At 41.2% G+C, this 23,127-nt stretch overlaps 2 protein-coding genes across 2 annotated transcripts in view; both read right to left on the bottom strand.

The window, feature by feature from the left end:
- The window catches only part of rb1 (retinoblastoma 1), a 23,529-nt gene extending 17,621 nt beyond the window's left edge, over positions 1–5,908 (bottom strand). The window contains exons 1-11 of the mRNA XM_050040486.1: positions 5,433–5,908; positions 4,425–4,545; positions 3,480–3,583; positions 3,100–3,234; positions 2,967–3,005; positions 2,769–2,818; positions 2,431–2,541; positions 2,054–2,199; positions 1,853–1,930; positions 586–695; positions 406–483 (exon numbers count right to left, since the gene is read on the bottom strand). Of these exons, the coding sequence (XP_049896443.1) occupies positions 406–483; positions 586–695; positions 1,853–1,930; positions 2,054–2,199; positions 2,431–2,541; positions 2,769–2,818; positions 2,967–3,005; positions 3,100–3,234; positions 3,480–3,583; positions 4,425–4,545; positions 5,433–5,539 (1,079 nt within the window). The 5' untranslated portion in view covers positions 5,540–5,908. The remainder of the gene's footprint in view (positions 1–405; positions 484–585; positions 696–1,852; positions 1,931–2,053; positions 2,200–2,430; positions 2,542–2,768; positions 2,819–2,966; positions 3,006–3,099; positions 3,235–3,479; positions 3,584–4,424; positions 4,546–5,432) is intronic.
- Positions 5,909–8,390: 2,482 nt separating this feature from the next.
- Positions 8,391–22,817, bottom strand: slc6a7 (solute carrier family 6 member 7). The gene is made up of 14 exons (XM_050040974.1): positions 22,283–22,817; positions 19,391–19,628; positions 18,760–18,891; positions 17,447–17,657; positions 14,877–15,015; positions 14,629–14,763; positions 14,423–14,526; positions 14,209–14,333; positions 13,515–13,627; positions 13,299–13,436; positions 13,083–13,182; positions 11,729–11,847; positions 10,861–11,034; positions 8,391–10,698 (listed from the first exon to the last, which is right to left on the bottom strand). Exons 1-14 carry the CDS (start codon positions 22,346–22,348, stop codon positions 10,528–10,530), a joined length of 1,965 nt encoding a protein of 654 aa, XP_049896931.1. The 5' UTR covers positions 22,349–22,817; the 3' UTR covers positions 8,391–10,527.
- Between the last annotated feature and the right edge of the window lie 310 nt (positions 22,818–23,127).

The following is a 23,127-nucleotide window of genomic DNA, read 5'->3' as shown; positions in this document are numbered from 1 at the left end:
GCCACACTGCCGACATTTTACTCCACCCGTCACGGCACGCTGTTTGATTGCGTTATCAAAACACGCCGCTATTATTCAGCCTTGCTTTTAACTTATTCCACCGAATACCGAATGTGTGTTTTTTTGCAATATTCGGCCGAATATATTCGGTTACCGAATATATTCGGTTACTGAATATTCGGTGCATCCCTAATTCACTTCATTTCCAAATGCACCAGCTGACAGCTGAGCAGCCAACAGTGTACACAGACTCTCAGGTGAGAAAGTCTGAAACTGTAGAAATGTTAAAAAAAACAAAGAAGTGCCGTTGAAAGCGACCGTGGGTACTTAGTCCTCCTTCTCCTCTGTAACGATTGTAAACAATGACTAAAACAACGAACTGATGAGTGACTGCTACCTGCTTACCTGACTGGAGTCTGGGGAGGGATGAGTACCATATCCTCATCATGCTGGTTCTTTTTTGGCGTTCTCTCCACCTGGGATCTGATAACAGGAGAAGATTATTAAAACTTTTCTATAAATTCTTTCAACAGATTAACCAGACCAACATCAAAACACTGAATAGTGGAGAAAAGAAGGAATTACATTTCGACTTTAGGTACAAGAACAGTCTCGTGTCCGTCAAAAAATAGACGCCCATCAAAGTCTCTGCTCTTGAGGTAGTGCTCTTCATACTGTTGGTTGAGGTCATCTGCCTGTGGTGACAAAAGTTTACATTACTCAGCGCATTAGGAAGTGCCTTCTTTTATACTGCTGTACAAGGTTGTTACAGGATGTGCAGTGTATAACACACAGAGATTTAAGAGTTCTTCTGAATTTTACCTAAATGTAAAAGCGATAAATGCTTAATTGTACTCACATATTAAAGCACAGTTTGGTGCCTTTCATAGCTTTTAATTATTTCTGCATTGTACATGAGCTGTTTGTGTTAACAGCATTATGTTTGAGGAGTCGTAAACTATCCCAACCTTGGCCTCCTGTTTAAGAACAATTTCATTGTTGTGACGGCGAGCTACTCCTTATATTGCTGCTGCTATCGTGAGCTCTAACAATGCATCACATTTCATCGGCTAAATGCATGTTTTAGAAGTTAAATCTTAATCTCAAAGTCAGATCTGCAATCATAGAGATCTGACAATGATAGAGACACAAGAAATCCCTGCTGGTGGTAGTTCTTTAAACAGCCTGAAGACTTGTACAACTATGTCATCACACAAATGCAAAATCACCTGGGGGAATAAAAGTAGAAACAAAAACAAATGGGCTTCAAACAGAGTTAGCCACATATGACGTTACTCTAGCCTTCATACTCTTCAGACTTGTTTAAAGATTGTATGATTGCAACCGTGCCAGAGTCTGTCTCTCTCTGAAGAGATCTCAGTCTCACAAAGACACGCCTCTCTAAAACACATCTGTGCCTGTGCCAATTTACCCAGGCCCCTCATAGCTCAGACCAATAACGTGAGAAGATTATTTGCACAAGACACTAAATAATGCGCACCACCTGTCCATTACTGGGGTAACCTAGCAGTAAAATAAATATGTCTAGTATCCTTCTTCAGAGGAGTGTGCCGGTGTCAGCAAACAGCAGCATCCTGTCTCCTTTGTTTTCATACCTGCCTCTGCTATATACTACCCTGACACACCACAAAGGACCCCCTGCTTGAGTACACATTTTCCTGACACCATATATGTAAAACCAAATATGTATGAGCAGCAAAGAGAACAACCAACAGCTGTCAGACAATCAAATGAATGGCAACACGGTACGCAGGGAGGAGATAACTACTGGAAACAGTAAGTGAAGAGCAGACGGTGAAAGCAAACAGTAGAGCAGGCGCCACTTCCCTACCTGAGGAAAATCTGGAGTTCTTGAAAGATCTAGTGAGTCCAGGAAAGCCGAGAAACTGGTCTGGTATACATTCTTCACCTGCAAATACATTTGGCATAAAGAGGCAAATGAGGCCAAATACACGCAAAGCAGAGAGCACAGAGATGTCTTTGTATGATGACTGTGAGAACTATGAAATGAGAGGGGGGGGGGGGCTCAGACCTCCTCTGCATTGCATTCATTCTCTTTGCACAAAGTTGTGAGAAGCTGCAAATCCATCTCTGGCTCTGGAGGCCGGGATTTGGCTTTGCTCTGGTTGCGGCGAGATGTTCGTGTCGGAGGACTCTGAACTTTGCTGATAGCTGATTCTGAGAGAAAAACATTAGGGGGCTTAGAAGACGTCTGGGAGCCATAAACAACAAATCCTTTGACACAAAATATTCAAAGTTGAGAATTAAACAACTTGAAATCACATTAGGTCTACAGCAGCAAGTCTTTCACATAGAGTTCTCACACTTTAAGGCCTGGTTGTACGACTAGAAGTCAGAAAAGATTATGAAATTAAGACAGAGGTTAAAATAAGTGACGCTGAAGCTTACTGTAAAGAGGCTGCAGAAGGTCAGGAGGGCAGCGCTTGATGAATAACTCCAGCGTACAAAGCAGCAACTGGAATGATATGACCAGGTCATCCTCCATCTGCAAGGCCCTTCCTGCAAACAGCAGAGATGCAACACATGAGACGCATCATCAGAACACTACCGCTGCAGACTAGAAACAACAGAACTGTAACCATGAGGAGGAACATTTTCCAATTCATTTGAGCTCTACAGCTCAGCACAAAAGAGGAAGGAAAGAAGATGAAGCAACATGAAAACTATTCCATCAAGTGTGTTAACAGCTTGATCCTACTTGTTTTTGTTATTATTAATTAACCTACCTTTGGCCAAAAGAAACATTGTCCAGCAGCTCCGCATGGCCTCCCTCTCCCTTGGAAAAGAGACATTAAGTCATTAATTATGCATCTGTATTACATCTTTTCAGCAAGCACTCAATCATCAAACACAAGTCCATAAGATACTGAAAAGTAACATGACAAGCGAATTTCGCTCATGTGGCAGAGATGTCTCCAACTTACCGGTCATCAGAAACCAAAGCAAAGATTTTCTTGCACGTTCTGAAACAAAAAAAATGTTATTATGAATTACAATTTAGCCCACAACAGTTCGACATGAATCAAGCTCCTGTACTGTGATTATGTGTTCACTTACTTCTCAAACCGCTGGTAGAGCGCCAGCGTCACATCATACTTCTTCTCCAATCGTGCCAGTGCTGAATTCACCTTGGTGCTTACGGTATCCAGGTTCACATCCAACTTCCTCACCAGTGCCACAAACTGCTTCACACTACAAACAAACAGATTCATTTGTGTGAGAGATTAAAAAAGCATAAAACTGCACATGACATTAAGGATAAAACTGTAAAACCAAACCAAGATTTACTGTGAATCTGAGAAAAATGTTTCAAACTCAACTGGAATTTGGACCACGGTGGAAAGAGCAGCCGTGTGTTATCCTTTTCCAGAATGTGTATTAAAATAAATAATATTACATGCACACGTACACATGTATCATGAGTCATGAGTACTTACTTCAGACTGACTGCATTCTGAAGCTGAGTTAAGGTGAAACAGGGGACATCAATGTCTGTCGCTGACACAAACAGACAAGCCCCCCACACCCTTTTCTGACTGTCCTGAAATGAGAAAAAAAACAATGTTTATAACTTATTCATTTAACATGCAATATTATTTTAATCACTAATATCCTTGTGGGGAATGTTAATATATGCGGGAGGTCTGAAACATAAATCAGACAGATCTGTAAAAAGCATATCATCCTGCAGCATGTTATATTTATATTTCATCAAAACCTTTCTGTCCTTCTTTGTTATAGACTGTTTCAATTTCCATTGACAGAGTGTTATAAAGAAAAGCAAAACAACATTTGGACTAATTAATTGCAAAGATAATAACGCAAGATTTGTGACAGTGTGTATGACACATGTGAGTGCTTATAATGTGCAGCGCATCCTCATCTGCTCATGTTTTACCAGGGTTGGAAAGTTAAATATTTGAAAGAAATGTAATTGAGTAGCTTTTTCATCTACTTGAACTTTTTGAGTAGTTCTGAAAAAAGTCTATTTCTGATACTGTATTTAGCCACTGTCTGCGAGGTAAAGACAATACAGTAGTCTACAGTTTTTATGCCACAAATAACATGGACAATGCATTTGTATTTCATTTAATATTTTCCCTTGTAAATCAAATCTGAGAAAGCTTTTTGAAAAGCATCACAAACACAAAGAGGGTTTGATCGTGAAGGCATGTTCATTTTGATGGTTACAGTCATGATGCAATTTTTCTGACAGAACACTATACCCAGTGCGTGAGTTGTTTCCAAAGGGATGCTTTTATTCTCCACTTGGGTAGTTTTCAACCAAATAACAAAGTTTCCACCCGTGCCTTTTCATTTGCTTCAATGGGGCAACCAACAGAATCACAACATTACAAATGTGCCGTCACATAAATACATACAGCGATTTCATCCATGGACTCTTGAACAGTCTTCCACAACGTCCAGGCACGGTCACACACCAGGTCTGTCACGTGAAGGCTCTTACACAGGGTCACAAACTCAGCATCCTTGTCTCTGTGTCTGGAAGGGCGGAGACCATACATCATCATCATCATGGAGAACACAAACAGTTCCAAGACATCAAAATATACTGCACAGACAGATGACGACAACCACCAAGTGCAGTGGTTGACTGTTAACCAAAGTCTGTCAAAATCAGAATCAAGAGCAGCTTTACTGACCAAATGCGTGACATATAGATTTGACTCCAGTTTATGTTCTATAAATGCACTTGCACAGAAAAAGACATATCGCTAAAAACAAGGACTGAATAAGGTAAACAAACATTTAACTACTGTGTACAGATATAACTATACATACATCAAAAGGTATCAATGTATATAACAAACAACACATTAAAATTTGTAGAGAGCAGGACAATAGTGCAATGTTGTAGAGTGTAAAGGGTGCTGGAATTAATATGCAGTTATTACTGTAACAGATTGCTTTGTATGCATGAGGGAGTCTGATCTGGCAGTATATACAGTGTACTTATATTCATATTGACAGTGACCATATTGCATGCTAATAACTATGTATAAAGTGTATACAGTTTACAGGTACACTGAGGTACAGTGGATGTTACATGGTTGTTGACACTTTAACAGTGTCAGACTCGGAGGTGTGTGTAGTAACAGGGTTATATCTCAACAGTTACAGTCTGTGTGTAGGGATGAGAGACGTTAAACTCTGGTATTAGCTCCAAATACAGGCCTGCCTTAGTTTAAAGAAGCTAGCTAATAACATAACAGTTAAGCTAGCTAGCTTAAACACACCGGCAAAAACTAGCTTAACATTAGCCTAAGTTACACTGTAAACTATCTTTACATAGTATTAACTAATTCTCTGACTGCTGGTATAGTTTGCTTCAGCCGAGACCTAAATGAGGGAAAAATAACTTCTCTTACTTTTTAAGAGATAACTCTGGACTCTCCTTCTTGTCTGCAGAGACACTCTCAGCACTCTTCACGTCTTTGCTCTGTGTCGTCGCAGAGTTTCGCTTTTTAGGTGGCATCTTGGTGTGCGGCTAGCTAACGGGCAAATATTACGATTAAAACTACAACTGTGCTCTGAAGGCAACAAATTAGGTTAAAAATATTTAAAGCCCACTGCACGAGTTCCGTGGCAACAATACAACACAACCTGACCGACTTCCTTAAACCGTGGTGAGGTAGGCGTTCGTTTTGTGGCACCGGAGTGCGCGGCGGAGTGCCGGTGTCTCAAGGTTTAGCCGCCCTCCAGAGACAGTCAGCACAGCCCCGTGTGCACTAACAGGCTCACTGAGTTTCTAGTGTCGTTTATCTCTGTTTAAACCCAGCACTGTATACCATAACACTATAAAACGGGGTAAAGCTTTATATTTATCTCGTGCTGTCTGTGATGGTATACTGGGCGCGGTGTGCTTTCACCAGGATCACGTGACACACCGCAAACAAACTAACCCAAACGCATGAGACGAAAACGCGGGAAAATGTCTACGCAACATCCGCTCAGTAGTATTTATCCCGCCATCCACAGCAGTCACAAAGGGCTAGGTTTACTCACTGTCCATACTGTAGAGAGAAAGCAGGCGACTCGTCCTTTCTGCTATAGTGTAATTATATAGTTATTACGATGATGACATGTGCACATGTTTATGCTATTCTATTACCGTGAGTATTTTTGTTTTCATTTCTTTTGACGTGGTTTAAAATGATCTGTTTTCACGCACTGATTTCTTTACTTTCTTGACTCCCCACTGGAGCATCCATTTAAGCACTGTCACAGGCTTTAATCAATAATCTTTGTTCAGTGTTTTTCATTCATGTAACAGAGACAGCTGCTAATGTGAAGTTTACTAAGAGATCATGGATCATTGTGTTAATAAAGTATTCTGAATCTGAATGAATCTGAATGTGCTTCCCCTGATCTTTGCGCAACCATCGCCCTCTTGTGGTAATACTCATATTGTGATTTTAAACAACTGCAAGACTTGAGCACACTTTGGTTCTTGGAAAACATCCTCTTTGTTGACCCCAGTAAAGTTAAATGCCCTTTCTTTTCCCCTGTCTGTACGTGTCTGACTTCACTGACCACACTCACCAGCAGGCCACCATATGATCACCACTGAGTTTAGTGTGTCAAAATTTTCCATAGTAAACTCTTAAAGTCAGTTAAATAAAACTGATCTTGGCTTTATACACTTATCACATCCAAGGGGTTTACAGGTATCAGACACTGAATGTTAATGCTTTTAAGACCTTTTCAAGAACTTTTTAATCATAAGACTTTTTGGAGAAATCCTATTTCTCTTATTCAAGCATATATTTTTAATTTAATATACTTTATTAATCCCCCTGAGGGGAAATTCAATTTTTTTCACTCTTTTGTCATTAACACACAGGTCCGAAAGACACACACATGCACAAACAGGGCCTGTCAGAGTGACCAACCGCACCTTGGTCTTGCTCAAGGGCACCTCTCCAGCTACCAGTCCACGCTCCATATTTGGTCCAGCCAGGGACTTGAACAGGCAATCCTCCGGTTCCCAACTCAAGTCCCTATGGACTATCCGCCCCCAGATACAAGTGGTGTCATACTGTAACTTACAAGCACCTGACAGGTGTAAAGCAATGGTTCCACTGGGGCTCGAACCCACGACCTTCTGCGTGTAAATCAGACTTGATTCCACTACACTATGGAACTACGTATAGGCCCAAAGGTCAGTGTATGTTTGGTCCCGTACAGGGTAGAAAGGTAGAAATATGGCTATTAAAATGAGTTAGGTTATCTGCATTTTGCCAACAGGTACATGAAAGTAAAAAGACAGGTTCAGTGGCAGGTTATAAGATTACTTTAAAATCATAAATGTGGACTTTTAAGCAGAGGATCTTAACTCATTTTGACATGAAGAAATGAAAAGATGGATACATGAAATCAGATCAAATGTTCGTGGCAATGAAGAACTCGTAAATTCAAATTTAAAACTAATTAATGACTTTTATGGGGTTTTTTTTATAAAGTTGAGTTTAAGAAATTTTAAGAACCTGCAGACACCCTGCCATCATCCATCCATCCATTTTCTAACCGCTTATCCTCTTGAGGGTCGCGGGGGTGCACCCTGGACAGGTCGCCAGCCTATCACAGGGCTGACACATAGAGACAGACAACCATTCACACTCACATTCACACCTACGGACAATTTAGAGTCACCAGTTAACCTGCATGTCTTTGGACTGTGGGAGGAAGCTGGAGCACCTGGAGGAAACCCACGCTGACACAGGGAGAACATGCAGACTCCACACAGAAGGGCTCCCCACCCTGGATCGAACCAGGAACCCTCTTGGTGTGAGGCGACAGTGCTAACCACTGCATCACCGTGCCGCCCCACCCTGCCATCATTTTAAATAATTTTCATCAGACATCTTTAAACAAAAGGAATGAAAGATATGAAGACAATATAAATATTCAATCACTGTGTGTAGCAAAATGCAAAAAAAGAAGAAAAAAAATGGCACTGGGGTTTACAAAGGTAGAGTTTCATTACATGACATACAATCCTAAAACAAAAAAAAGTTGGGTTTTTTTCTGCCTTTGTTCCTAATTAAGGGTTTAAAGGAAGTGATCCTGCTTGAAAGATGGTTTGAGAGAGCAAACAATGACCCTTATTATAAGCGCACACAAATTAAAAGCCTCATGTGACTGAAAGACTTTTAAAAATGCAGACACTGGAGACTGGCAGGTTCCTCTTATCTGTTATCATCTACTTATTTGGAAGAGGACACTAAAGAGAGCACACGCCTTTGAAAACAGTTCGAGAGTAAACAGCCTGTGGAAACAGTGGGGAATTAAATCTTTAAACATTCAAGACAAAATCAAAACATCAGCGGTTTACAATGTTATTTATCTGGGACAGTCCATTACAGTCAGACACTTACAGAGATAAACACATTGATCTGACTGATGTGTCTGAGTGAGCTGAGGTCTTTTTTAATTCCTCATATAATTATTTCCTTCATGTCCTAAGTTTGATATCATTGAGCTTATCTAGCAAAGGGTCTAGTAAAAGTATTTGTAAAGTAACTGTCCAATAACACTTCCAAATTATGGCCAATCTGCCAATAAACAACATTTAAACAACAGATTCTCTAAGCAGGCCCTCAGATCAGCGTAACATTCGCCTCCTCAGAAAGTTGTTAGAAATGTAAGAAAGATAATAATCATGTCCTAAAGGGGAGGATACATTCAACCTATGAGTGCCTCTCCAGATAAGACATTTAATCATGATATACAATGACTTAAAGGAACAGTGTGTAGCATTTAGTGGCATCTAGCAGTGAGGCAGATGCAGATTGCAACCAAGTGCCTGTGGATATTCTCATTTATCCAGGTCATAGTTATCTCAACTGAATCGAAAGCAACTGGACTTAGTTTTGTCTTAGCAGACGTTTCACCTCTTATCCAAGAGGCTCGTTGACACACCATTGGAGCACTAACGAACCAATGACATCATGGGCCTTGTGAAGACCTCCTCAGAGGTTAAATACCTGGGTTTTTCCACACCAGTTTGTCAGACTAGTTCCAGCCTAGTCAGACAAGCATGAACTGATGAAGCCTCTTGGATAAGAGGTGAAACGTCTTCTAAAGACAAAACCAAGTCCTTTTGCGTTCGATTCAGTTGCCTTGAGATTGCAACAAAGTGAAACTTCTTTCATGTGCCAAGAGTGAACTGTCTGTTAGAATTCCTTATGTGTTGATTATTCAGGTTTTAACCGGGAGCCAAATTATCCACAGAGGTCTCTTCCTTTCCAAAACAAACAGACCAGGTGATTAAAACTGGTAAAAAACACCAAATAAAGCAATTTAACGCTGAAAAATCTGTGTTTTTCAGGCGCTGCTCGTTGCTAAGGGGCTTGTAGAAACATGGCAGTGCAACACGGCAGACTCTAGGCGAGGACCCACTCCCTATGTAGATAGAAACATCTCATTCTAAGGTAATGAAAATGTAATTATTTGGTGTGATTATACACTAAAGAAAACATACAAATTATATTAAATTCCATTTCAGCCAATGTATCCTCCTAAATCCTACACACTGGACCTTTAAGGAGCTTTCTGTCATAAAAAGCAAAGGGGAAATCAACAATGAAGAACTGCCAAAGCCAAGTTCCAGTGAACATAATAAACTAAAATAAACTAAAAACCTACGTGTGTGTGTGTGTGTGTGTGTAGATACCCACTGACGCCTATCATTTTTTTCTCTAAAGATAACAAAAGATAGTTAGTCCCACTTAAAAGCCTGTCTACAATACTAGTATAGAAACTGCATTTTCCCTCAAACTGAAATGCAAATGATCAGACATATGGACACATAGACAGTGCTCAATAGTTCATTTGGCAAATTCATTTTTTTAAAATGAATTATTTACTCTAGCAGTGATTCTAGCAGTTGTTTGTTTTAAAAAGTAAAATGGATTAAAAGTATTCCTGACTCATTTATCACTGCAGGCCGATGATTTGTGGTCACCACTCCAGGTCCATCTGTGCACGTTGAAGGTAACAGTCAAGAGTCACTGCACTTTTTTTGTCCCTCTTTTGTTGTACATGATGAATGCAATCCGGATTTTAAGCTGGTGTTGACTGCTGTCCAGGAAAATTAATTGTACTATGCTACTATGATAATAAATAAGATCGGCAGATGTCCTGCTTGATCATCAACATCCAGATGTCCTGGTAGGGTCCCATTATGTTATCCTGGATGAAGACGATATAAACTTTACAGCTGTTAACCTTACATTCTACACAGTGTAAAAAAAAAAAGTTAAAAAGTACAATTCAAATATCCGTAATGATATAAATAAAGCAATAATCCACTCTGCCCTGCAGGACACACAGTCTGTTCAGACACAGCCACCAGAGCCTAGCTGGGGCGAAGAACGTACATAACAAATAATAATAAATTCCTCTGTCTCTTGACAACACAGGTTGTTTATCACTAAGTGTTCATCCCTGCTCTCCACGCTGTCACGCCTGGCTTCCCATCTCCCATGTCATTGCTGTGAAGTCCATGTCTGTGAGCGTGACAGTGAACGGAGCCTCCACCCTCTCGGGCTCCACACGCTCCTCGACTCTCCCGGTGCTGTTCAAGTTGTTTACCCTCCAGGAATTCAGAGGTCGAATCGTTTTTTGGAAACGCTGCAAAGGAAAAGCAAGAGACAGTGAGAGGCCATTTCATCCACCAGTGTTTTTTATTTTGACAGGCACAGCAGTGACAGTCTGAACTGTACGGTGAGTGTGATCAGGGCAGAGGTGTAACCGGACCTCACAGTGACAGAATGACATAGTGGTGATACTGACGTCTTTCAGTGTTCCGGTTTCCCTGCTGATGGCCACGATGGCCCAGATGAGGATCTGTAGACAGCAGGTAGCGCCCATGCACACGCCTAGCGCTTTCCCCCACAGTGGATACACATAGGAGCCGTAGCGGAGTGAAGTTCTGTACATCTCGATGAAGATGTAGGTCAGGATGAACTGGAGTGAGCAGAGGAATGTGTCATCCAAACAAAGAAGCAACAATGGCAACAGAAGAAGAGTGAATGAGGAGGCCAGCAGAGAGATGCTACAAGCTGGAGGGGGGCTCAGATTGAATGTCAGTTTCTCCTCTTGAATTATTCACAACTGCTGTTGTGAAGATTTCAGCACAGTTGGCTACATTTCCAAGTGTCGATGTCATTTTAGTTTGGTAGGTGACACATTTGTAGAAGTTAGTAACTGAGTTATACTTTGTTCTCCCTCAGTTTATGATAACATTTTAACAACTTACTGGGACAGCACAGTGTCTCACCCCTCATCAGATTACCCTTTGAACCTATATGCAACATTTCTATATCAAGTAGCTTTACTGTAAATGGGAATTTTGCTTCAGGTGACAAGTGCAGCAGAGATAATAGTGGGAGTGATGTCACATGGATAGTGTAACTGATGCAAACCAACAATACTGTGAGGCTATCATATGGGATTGAGCACAGCAGTTATATAAAACCTGTCAACCTCAGTGCAGCCAGATTTTTAGAAAAGACATCCAATGATTCAAAAAGCCAGCTGCGTTTACGGAAGTTTAACAGATAGATTCTGAAAAGCATTTGTCATAATAATAACCAATGCTGACGTCATACTGCGTCTACTAACAACATATACTGCTATTAATACTGATGTGTTCACTCACCAGCAGAAGAAACGGAGTGCAGAAAACCCAGCATGCTTTGAAGTAAAGCAGCACTTTGGTGCACCAGGGAGGGCAGTGGCGGATCATATCTATGATGTCCTCACAAAACTGGTTGACTCCTGATAGAGTAAAGACATAAATGTTAGGAACCCTGGGACAACCCAGAAATCACAGGGACAACAGAGCATGAGATACTGTGTTTATCTTGTTACCAAAGTGGTGTAAAACTGAAAAAAGAATACTGCACACAGTACAGCAAATTGAGCAAAACTGACCAGCAGGAGGAGCGACGGGCTCTGGTAAGCTGTACAGTTTGCGCTGGTTTTGTGCAGCTGGCTGTACATAACATGCATATCCTGTCCTGGGTAGCCTGAATGCTGCTATTTGAAAATGTTCAACCTGAATTTTTGGATTGGAACTTGACCATTTCAGTTTGAGCATTCTGAATCTACTTTTATGAAACTCTGAAATGTGAAGTTTTGGGTCTGAATTTGTTTAAAAAAAAATCTAATTCAGCTTTTGAAACTGCAAATCAAGAAATTGAGGTGAATTCAAATCAAATGCATGTACAGGGTATATGCAGGAATCCTGAGGTTAATTTCAATACTTTTTTAAGACCTTCCAAAAAAACCTTAAGACCCCATCGCCACTTCAAGCTGTCATTAGCAGCAACGCATCTTTAACTTACTAAACAGTTGTAGTTTGCAATTAAATCTACGGAGCACAAACATACAACAGAACTCAGATAAGATGAGAAGGATTTTTTATTGTCTTTTGCTCCTCTGTTTGGCGCCTGGACGTGTGCCGTCGTGTGATGTCGCACAGGTACGCGCACGGCCCCGAGTGGCAGTCCGAGTGTGCCTACCTACACATCTTTGTTTGTAATAGTCGCGAGGAGGAAAATAAATTATACATTCATGGATACTTTTTGTCAAAGCTTGAATGCCAAGAAAATTTAATACTTCATAAAATCGCGATTAAGACTTTTTAATACTTTTTAAGGGCCTTAATTTTCCGACATTTGATTTATCAACTTTTAATACTTTTTAAGACCCTGCGGACAGCCTGATGTAGATAAATGGTTTTCAAAGTACAATATGTCAGTGCTATGAATTCAGCAGTGTTTAAATTTCAATATTAAGCATTTAGTTGCTGTTAACATTCAAATACTAATGTCTCTTTGCTTGCTGCTGAATATAATATATAGAAACTGAAGCATTCACAACACAGGAAGTCTCTCGTCTTTTACAACTTGCTAAACATCACAGGTCCTGAATGACTCAAACTTCTATGAAGGAATGATTAGGTGTTATGAAGAGTTTGGTGTGAGGGTTAGCGGTTTGTGATGGGCTACCGTAGAAGAAGGAGATGCCAATGCACATGAAGAGGGTGATGATGATGAGGCCAAAGCTAGTGCTGAAGGAGTCAATGAGAGTGAACCAGTAAATCCCCCCCTATGAGGACACACACACACACACACACACACACAGCATGGAGAAATGTGAGTCTGACCACAGAAAAGATGCATTTGCAGCCACATTTATCACCAACTACAGTTCAACACACTCACATTAGTCACCAACAGGAGACCCATCAGATAGAAGCAAAAACACAAAATGCCCAAGAACAAGGACTTTTGCAGTGGGTTTGTTCTGAGATGTGGAAACTCATCCAGCACGGCCGTGACGATGCCCTCCATGTTTCCAAACTGTGAAGCAGCAGAGTGGAAGGTATCAATCACACATCTTTATAACTGGTCATATCTATGTGTGGTGTGTGGCCTTACCAGTGTATCGATCCCCAGCATAAAGAGCATGAGGAAGAACATAATGGACCAGAACACAGAGCCTGGCAGCAGAGCAAGGGCCTCTGGGTAAGCAACAAAGGCTAACCCAGGACCTAGGGCAAAAAAGAACACATCAAGTTCAACGAGGTAATGTTTGCATAGAGCAGAAGTTTGTTAGCTTGTTAGCTTACAGGCTAACTGGCAGTGGGTGACCTGGCGTTAGTGGTTGTACACAAATGTACAATAACATGTGCTACAGTGGGATTTTTGGTATATAGTGGAAGGAAGCTTCAGGGTCTGGTTTACATCCAAAAACTGCACACTCTATCAAGTTTGCTGTCAAAACCTTTTCCAGTTTCTTTGCCGGTGCTGTATCAAAGTCTTTTTTCCCGCTGACACATGTTTATTAGACAGCGACTGGCTTTCGAATTGGTGACGTACCTAATGTAGCTTGCCTGGGTACGTTTGAATCCTGAAGCTTTTAGGAGAGTGGACAGACATTGCCTCCTCCCGTAGAGGAATGTAGAAACACGTCTCAAGTGACAGACTTTGCACAGATACAAGTCAGTATAGTAAGGTCAAAGTTTTGAGTGGAGGGGATACAAAATGGCTACCTCACTGCTGTGTAATAGAAGTTGCTTTACACAAAGAAACAGAGCCTAAGTTACATTGAAAAAATGAGCACAGTAACTACCTGTATCTGCCACCTCTCCGACAGGCACCCCCTTCTTCCACGCCATGTGACCCAGGATTGAGAATATAGCAAATCCAGCAAAGAAGCTGGTGCTGCAGTTTCCTGTGGTGATAATCAAAGTGTCCCTGAAATAAACAGAACCACGGTTAAGAGGACTGAACAAACATCATGGCCGCAACAACAAAGCAAACGTCACAGCTGAGCACAAACTCACCTGATGACATTGTTGTCAAACTTATTGTAAGAGGCCATAGAGAGCAGCCCTCCAACTCCAATACCTAAGGAGTAGAAGATCTGTGAGGCTGCGTCATTCCACACCTGCAATTTATCAGACAGAAATATGCCTTAAACAATGAAAATATAAAGCAGCAACAAGTCATTATAGTGTTCACAGATTCCTCAGTGTGCCATCTGAAATACCTGAGCATTAGATAATCGGCTCCAGTCTGGTGTGAGGTAGAAAGCAATGCCCTGAAGAGAGCCTTCCAGTGTGGCACCTCTTATGATTAAAACAATCAGCACAAAATATGGGAAGGTAGCTGTTACATAAACCACCTGAAAGCACAGACAGCACAGACACATTAGACATGATATGTCAGTAAAGGGCAGGATTGTGTGTGTGTGTGTTTTGTGGGAGCTGACAATAACAACATTGTGTTGATATTCACCTTGCCAGAGCTGCGGATGCCCTTGAGCATACAAAGGAAGATGATGATCCAGGCAGCCAGGAGGCACAGAGCCAAGGGCCACCGGACAGGGCCTGGGTCGTGGAGGCCCTCACTGTATACTACACCCAGCACACGCTCACTGCACGACACAAGGGAAACATAAGCATATAAAACAGCACACCTCTTACCACACCTATTACTAAACTTATTACACATTAACTGAAGCACAATACACAAGGTATGGTCGCTGGGCTGGGTTTATTAATGACCAGGAAGGCATCTGTCTGAAGAAAAAACAGCACTCATACAGCTGAGTATGAAGTACTGTTGTTGTATTTCAGTTTATAAGCAAAAAAGGCTGTGGTTTCTGCTCTCTTTGTGCTGATACACTTCTCAACTCAATTAAATGAATTCTATTCCTCACCAGCGGAGTAATAAAAAATTAATACATCGGAGCACGCATGTGTCAGTGAGGATGGGAAGATTCACCCAACTGTTATTTAGAAATCAGGCATACTTTATTGATCCCCAGGGGAAACTGGCAGAAAATAATGGTTTGATGATAGAGTGCAGCCATCTCGGTGTGGGTGTGAGGTTACTGAGGCGTTTAACAACAGTTGCTGTGTTCGCTCGTGCTAACAGGGCAGACATTGAACTGGCCACTAGCCCAGGGCAGCAACATACAGTTAATTTGCAGCGGAAAATCCGATAAGCAAGGACATCAACCTAGTAGGCTGTCCTTCAATGTGGCCCAGGACACATTAGCATAAACACTGCTGAAAGAATGTGGCCACATGCAACCCAGACCACCTCTGAATGTGGTCTGAGCGGTCAGATGTCTTTTAATTGGCAAACGGGAAGTCTTATGTATTATGCAGGTGTTATACAGTATAAGGAATTGTGTTTGGTGTAGCCGCAAAGTCCTGACTCACATTAGCTGAAAAGGTGACAGATTAACCAGTTTGAAGAGTCCATTCATCGTAAAGAATGCTTGTGTTTGTTGAAGAAAAACATTTGAACAATGTTTGTGCGCAGCATACTGCCAGAGCCAGTTACAAGTCCTGGAGATGGAGTTGTACGGCAGGCACGTCGCCAGACATTTTTCACCGGGGCACGCGCCTTGGTAAACCTGTAAAAATTCCCAATCAAATTTCATAAATAAGCCTATTTTTTTTTCATCACTGAGTATCCGTATTCATCACTGAGTATCCATATTCATCACTGAGTATCCGTAGGGCTACGCTATGACTGATGTTTCAAGGAAGAATAGCATAGGCACAATTTCTTCCTACTTCAACCACGTAGTAGGGCCAGAGTTGCACNCCTGTAAAAATTCCCAATCAAATTTCATAAATAAGCCTATTTTTTTTTCATCACTGAGTATCCGTATTCATCACTGAGTATCCGTAGGGCTACGCTATGACTGATGTGTCAAGGAAGAATAGCATAGGCACAATTTCTTCCTACTTCAACCACGTAGTAGGGCCGGAGTTGCACTTGCAGGCATTGGGTGCGTCCGTACATATTCAGTGAATGGAACGTGCATGAAGCCTAGCACGCATCCGCGCGAAATTGGAGTTGGAACACAATCTGCTGCGGCCTGCGGTGCAAATTTATCAGCGGACAGTAGCCCACACGTGTTGTCAAATAAAGCCGAAGCGTAGTATATAATACCACTACACATTGATGAGTTACCGTTATCATGGACATAAGGAAATATTTTCTGCAGAACAGAGGAGGCAGGGACAGGGAAGCAGCAAGGAGAGATGAGACCCCCAAATGAAACTATGGCTAGTTTAGGTTCACTTTAGATAGCGTTCGGAAATGCCATTTTCAAGCCTGTGGGCGGGCTCATTTAAAAAGCTACCCAATCAGGGGAATACCTTTTCAGACCATATCAGGTACTTTAAATTTAAGATTTTGACTTTTTTGGTAATATTCCCTCTTGTAGTGTGTGTGTGTCTTCTTGATTACATTTATTGTGCTACAGTAAGATTGAAAAGTTCAATAGCTGGACTGAAATATTGTTATTTGCATATATGTTCTTTATTTTGTACCTGTTGATTTGTAAGATTGTAAAACTGTGTAAATCTGTTTTTTGGTGATATTCCCTCTTGTAGAAGGCTTACTTGATTATGTTTGGTGTGCTACAGAAGGAGGAATTGAAAGGTTCAATGGCTGAAATCAAAAGTGTTTATATTTGCTTACAGATATAGCTCTGTTAAACCTGTTGAGGTTCATGCAAATATAAATAAATGTTGTCAAACATCTAGTACAGGCTAACTTTCTGTATGTCGTACGTCTCACCATAGTGCTTTTGTAAGTTGTCTGTAAGTTTGAGTGGCATTTATATTTAGTAGGGCAGTATTGTAAATCTATATGTGTTGTGCATGTGTGTGTGGAAGGGGGGGGGTCAGCTTCTGACTGGGGGCCTGTGCCCCTGCACAGCTGTATGCCTACTAACGCCCCTGTTGTACGGTAGACATTTATCAGTCTAAAGCAGTCCACAGTAATAAAACACTTTAGGCTTGATTTTGTTTAATTTTACAATTAAAAAAAGACAAACTTACTTCCAGAATATTTCTGTGGGGCTGAGGCCTCTACCAGTGGAGCTGTTGCCAGTGGTGCCGTTTCCACAGAGAGCTGCGTTGGCTATAGCATCACAGGACCAGGGCAGAGGGCTCTGGAACGAGCTGCCCAGGTAGTAAAATGTCCATGCTATGATGACATTATAGTAGAGACACACCAGTGTGGACACACAGATCATCCCGATGCCAATACCTACATGAAGAGACACAGCCTTTAGTATCTCAGAAAAACAGGATATACATGTGTAAGGATACCATATGAGATATTGGTTGTGTCATTTCAATAAACAGGAAGTTATGAACCCCTGTTGTATTAAGAGGTAGTTGGACATGCTCAAACAAAGAAATACACATTCAATGAACATCTCAGTGTATCACCCCTTAAAGGAACAGGTCACCCCAAAATCGAAAGACTTATTTTTCCTCTCCAATGTAGCACTACTTATCAGTCTAGATTGTTTTGGTGTGAGCTGCTGAGTGTTGGAGATATCGGCCATAGAGACGTCTGCACTGTACTCTGTATTTTTTGGCACTTTGAGCACCACAAGCTGAGTGACATCTAGTTCAAATATATTCGAGAGAAGGCAGAAATCTCCATGGACAATGTCGTCAGCACTCAGCAACTCATACCAAAACAATCTAGATTGATAAACAGCACTGCAGATAAAAGGAAAAATGTGTATTTTAGATTTTGGGGGCAACTGTACCTTTAAATGCAGCATGCCAGACACTCACACTTAATGCTGTGCATGTATACCAGAAACTATTATTTCCTTTTACAATACTTAGAGCAACTCCATCCCTCATAATTCAGCATGCCAACCTGCTGCTGGCATTTCAAGTTTAAAATCAAAACTACTCTTATGATAAACCTGCTTTTCCGGCTCTATTTTTGTGAGTTCCTGCACGTTTCCTCATGAGATGTTTATATTTAGAAACAGAGCTACAGAGCTCTTAGGAATTTCTAAGGTTAGCCACATTACATATGTCAGTGGGGTGACAAACTGATGACAGCCAGCCAGTTATTTCCTTGACTATAATGTTAGTCTGGACTGACTGGTGACACAGGCATTGTGATGTCATGTGAGGTCCTGCATAATCATTACACATGGTTCAAACTGGATGCTCAAGATTCCTGGAGAATTGTGATCCGATATTTCTATACAATTTAAAACTAACTAATCACATTAGGTCCCCACCCTGACATAACCATCTCTAAAGTGTCTGAAGTTTGCGTCACTGGATTACAGTGTGTGCAAGTGTGTAAACGCCGAGGTAAGCAGCATGATACATACCTTTGAGCAGAGGGCAGCATTTCCACACTGTGATGGGGCCAGCTGCTCCGTACTGGCCTAAGCTTAGCTCCATGAGGAAGAGTGGAACGCCCGTAACAAAGAGCATAATGAAGTACGGGATGAGAAACACACCTGTGAAGAATAAAAATATGGCTGTTTGAGGAAGGGTGGTGCTGAGGGAGACATCCACTGCAATTATTTTGCGCAGCTGCATGAAGATGGCCTGTAGAGGCAGGTTTCACTCATACGATCTCTATCTAGGTGGCAGCTTCACAGACTGATGTTATTCTACTTTACTGTCAGTCAAGCTCCAACATGTCTGATTCCAGATGGATACGCATACTGTATTAAGATGGGTTAGACATAGTGTCTGGTGTGCAATCAAGGAAAACTCATAGGATTAGTAAATGTCTTGTGTTGTGGCTCCCTGTACCAAAGGCTGCCATGGAGGGCTCTGGACTAAGTGTGGAGAATAAGCCAGCGTGATTAGGACAGTGCACACCCCATGGCAGGGCAAAGAGGGCCTCTTGCCCAGATAGGCGCAACAAATTATTACAGACATATGGTACACCCAGGCATTTAAAGCATTCCAGACTTCAGAGGGCAGTGAAAATGCTTGTAGAGTGCTCACCTCCTCCATTGCGATAACAAAGGTACGGGAACCGCCACACGTTCCCCAGTCCCACACAGTATCCGATACAGGAGAGCAGGAACTCATACTTCCCTCCCCACTGCTCCCTCTGGATTACCGGAGTTGGAGAGGGTGCACGACTCGAGGCTTGGGAGTCAAAGTGTGGTTGTGGTGCAGGCGTAGGTGTTGAGTTGTGGCCATTCTGAGTAACAGCATGCCCGTTCAAGTGTACTGAATTCTAGAGGAAATAAAATAACATTGCAAAGAGTCAGAGAGGAGATATACAGTGCTACAGATATCAGTGAAAATCTGGTAGTCAAATTCAATCAAGGTAGTTAAATTGTTTATCTGTGGATTGTATAGAATAGTGCAAAATGATTAGTGGGTTATTCAATTTGTCAAGTGACTGACAGGCTTTGTGTAAAGTTTACAGCATCTGTCTATCATGACGTGTTCAAACCACATACTGGACTATTTCTTCCTCTTCCTTCCTGCAGGCCACCCACCTCTAAACAAGAAGGGAACTATTTTCTCACGTCAGGTCGCAGGGAGGAAGTCACACTTTGATAACAGCGGGGCTTCTGCTTTGTGTGCTGTTGCTGTCATTGTCACGTGTTTAAAGATGAATATTAATTCATCAATTATTCCAATGAAACACAAATACAATAACCATAAACCCAATAAAATGATGCCCAAGTTGTGAGTCGTCCAAAATGTAATTTCTTTCTGAGATTTCTTGTTTCTCCAAGTTTTACATATGTTAATATATGACACACAGAGACATAAAATGCGGAAGAGTATTAGGGCCAGGCATAAGGGGAAATAAATGAAAGGAGGAAGGTTTATTTGTTTGCACTACAAGAATAAAATTAAAATGTTGAGAAGAAAGTAAACTTTTTAGAATAAAGTTGAACTATCAGTAGTAGTGGCAGGCATAAGACAAAATATGCATTCCAAGAATTAAGTTGAAATGTTGAGAGTGAACTTAACATTTTAATATTAAATTCAAACTTTTGAGAATAAAGTAAAGTACTAGCGTCAGCTCTCATGGCTGCCTCTACAAAATGACTTGTCTAGATGAATTTGTGAAACTGTGCATCTGAAACACTTTTCATAACGAGGACATTATTTCTCTTTTAGACCATAAACACAGTGTAGTAATGAGTATTAGGACTTTGAGAAGACTGTGCCGAAAATTGTATCTGTTCAGAGGGAGAAACCACACAAACCTGAAAGAGGTGGCTGCATTCTTGCAAACTGAAAGCTGAAAGCTGGTAATGGACAAATGCAAGGGTATCCATGGTTACACCTTGGTGCCATACAGAGTGGGTATGATGTATCAGAAGACATGATTTGATGAACCAGAACTGACAATTCAGCTTTATCCTTAACATTTTGACTTATTCTTGACATTTCAACTTTATTCTCAAAGTGCAAAAAAATGTAGAAATTTGTTCTCAGCATTTTCAACTTTATTTATGAAATATTAAATTTTAAAAAAAAATCTCCTGTTATTTGTTTGTTTTTTTTACCTTATGCCTGCGGCCCTATACTTTTCCATAATTGAGACATCAAAGTATGAACCTGGGACTTAAGGTACTGCACAATGCAATGAGGTGACAGGATGACAGAGGAATGTGCTAAACAAATTGCAGTTCTTCAGGTAAACCTAGGTGACTGCATAAGATTCAATGTACAGCATCAAAGGCTGTGCTTAGAGAGCAAAAAAACATATTAATCATCATCAGCGGGCAAGAGGTCATTTGTACATTAACAATACAAGATTTATACTCATTTATACTTATTTTAATATCAAAGTATAATAACTATTTTCAATATTTTCTCTTTTTTTGATTAATCAATTTAATCATTAAAATTTATATATAACTTTGTTTAAATCGGAAAAGAGCTTAACTGAGATAAAAAAAAGAAGAAGCTTAAAAGCATTCTACTGTAGCCTTTAAAATGTCTTTTTTACCAAATTGTGTGGCTGCACTTTAACCTGTGTCTTGATCTGTGTCAACACTGGATAATAATAATAATAAAAAAGTTTTATGGCATTGATTCTACTATTATGTGTTTATTTCTTAATATTTTACACAGAGTTTTAGGAGTTGAGACATACAACAGTTCATATCCCATCCATTTTTATTTTACGCGCTGGTATCGGATCGGTACTCGGTATCGGCAAATACCTAAGGTTCAGGGATCGGAATCAGTATCAGTATCGGGAAGGAAGAAGTGGTATGGGTACATCTCTAGCAACAATTAATCGATTATATTACAAGCCTTTAAGTGTTGACACTGCTTTACTGTGTATCAACCAATCGATTAATCAGCTGATCGTTGCTGCTCTAGTCGAATAAGTGATTCCATTTACAGAGGACTTTATAACTGCTGAAAACGGAACCACTGTACGTTACATAACTAGGGCTGAATGTGAATATGAGAGGTCTGGGTGTTGTGTAAAAAAGCAAATACTGCTATTGAAGTCTGGTCAGCATTATTTCAACAGTCCAAAGCTGCAACTCAGGGGACAACTCAGTTTAATGCCAACGCCTTGATAATGTTACACTGAACAGGTGAGGGGTAAAAACGCTGTGAGAAGTGTGGACAAACACATGTGCTGGAGCTCAGGCTTTATCTCGTCTGTCCACAGTGTGACTGTTGGGCTGAAGCCCGGGAGGTGAGCGCGATGTGGACGGACAGGTTGGACTGCTTCATCTGGAGAAATGTTATCTGTCCTGCCACGACACCAGGGAGTCCCGTAAGGTGACATGAAGTCGTCCCACACTGCTTTCGGAGTCTAACGCGAGTCTTAAACGCTAACATGGTGATATGTGAGTGAGGACCTAGCGGTGAAGAGCCTGAACAACAAAGCTCCGCTCCTACCTGCGCTGTGGGTGCACTTGCTACAGCGGGGCTCCCGAGTGCTGCTTTGCCGCTGTCGTCCTGCATTTCCCCCGCTGCGGCGCACAGGTGCTGCTTCACTGTGTTATCTGTCGCTCGTTAATCCACATTTTACACGGGAATGTCCTCCTGGAGGTACGCCATGTTGCTGTCTTTTTAGTGGCAGTTGAAAAGGTACAGTCGGTCGGTGTTGATAGCCCTGTGTGACACGGCAGGGAGACATCAACGATGACGACGAGGAAACAGGCCGGTGGGCGGTGAGGTGAAGGGCAGGGAGGTAGGGCGCATCAGACACCTCCTCCTCCTCCTCCTCACCTGCTTTGTTTTGTTTGAGGCGAGGGCAGGGTTGATAACAATGTGTTTTGGGAGGGGACAGTGAGTCATGGAGAGCTACCTGCGGTGGACTATAACCTGATCTATTAAAAAGCTCAGCCAAGAGAATGTGGCCAAATCATTTTATTGTGAAATGAATGTCAAGTGAAATGTTTTGTCCACACCACCAACAGAAACAACAGCACTGACATTATATAATTACACTGGGGTATGACAGTTCACTCTTGACATTTGAAATAACTAATTAATAAAGTGTAAGTAAACACTATTTCTTTTAAAGCAATGCTTTTGATTAGCCTCGCGTCACGGTTTTTATTCATTCTGAATTTTGAGAGCGGATGCCGAATTCACCAAATTCACCAAAGTAAAAGTGTTCACCAAAGTAAAACTTTAAATTCTGGCGCACCATCGATTTGGGGTGATGAGGGGTGTAAGAAAATCGATGAACTTAATGGCTTGGGGCTTTTCTTTTCAATTATATTCTTTAAATTAAA

This window comes from Epinephelus moara, chromosome 3 (assembly GCF_006386435.1).
Source record: "Epinephelus moara isolate mb chromosome 3, YSFRI_EMoa_1.0, whole genome shotgun sequence".
NCBI classification, from domain to species: domain Eukaryota; kingdom Metazoa; phylum Chordata; class Actinopteri; order Perciformes; family Serranidae; genus Epinephelus; species Epinephelus moara.
Note: the sequence above shows the minus strand (reverse complement) of the source record. Positions and strands in the feature narration are given on the sequence as shown.

Excerpts from the sequence above, each read along its gene's own strand:
- slc6a7 (XM_050040974.1), bottom strand. The coding sequence starts at position 22,348 with ATGCAGGACGACAGCGGCAAAGCAGCACTCGGGAGCCCCGCTGTAGCA. Across the intron at positions 17,658-18,759 it reads ATGCTGCCCTCTGCTCAAAG|GTATTGGCATCGGGATGATC; the intron begins GTATGTATCATG and ends CTCTTCATGTAG. Across the intron at positions 13,183-13,298 it reads GTCTCCTGTTGGTGACTAAT|GGGGGGATTTACTGGTTCAC; the intron begins GTGAGTGTGTTG and ends GTGTCCTCATAG.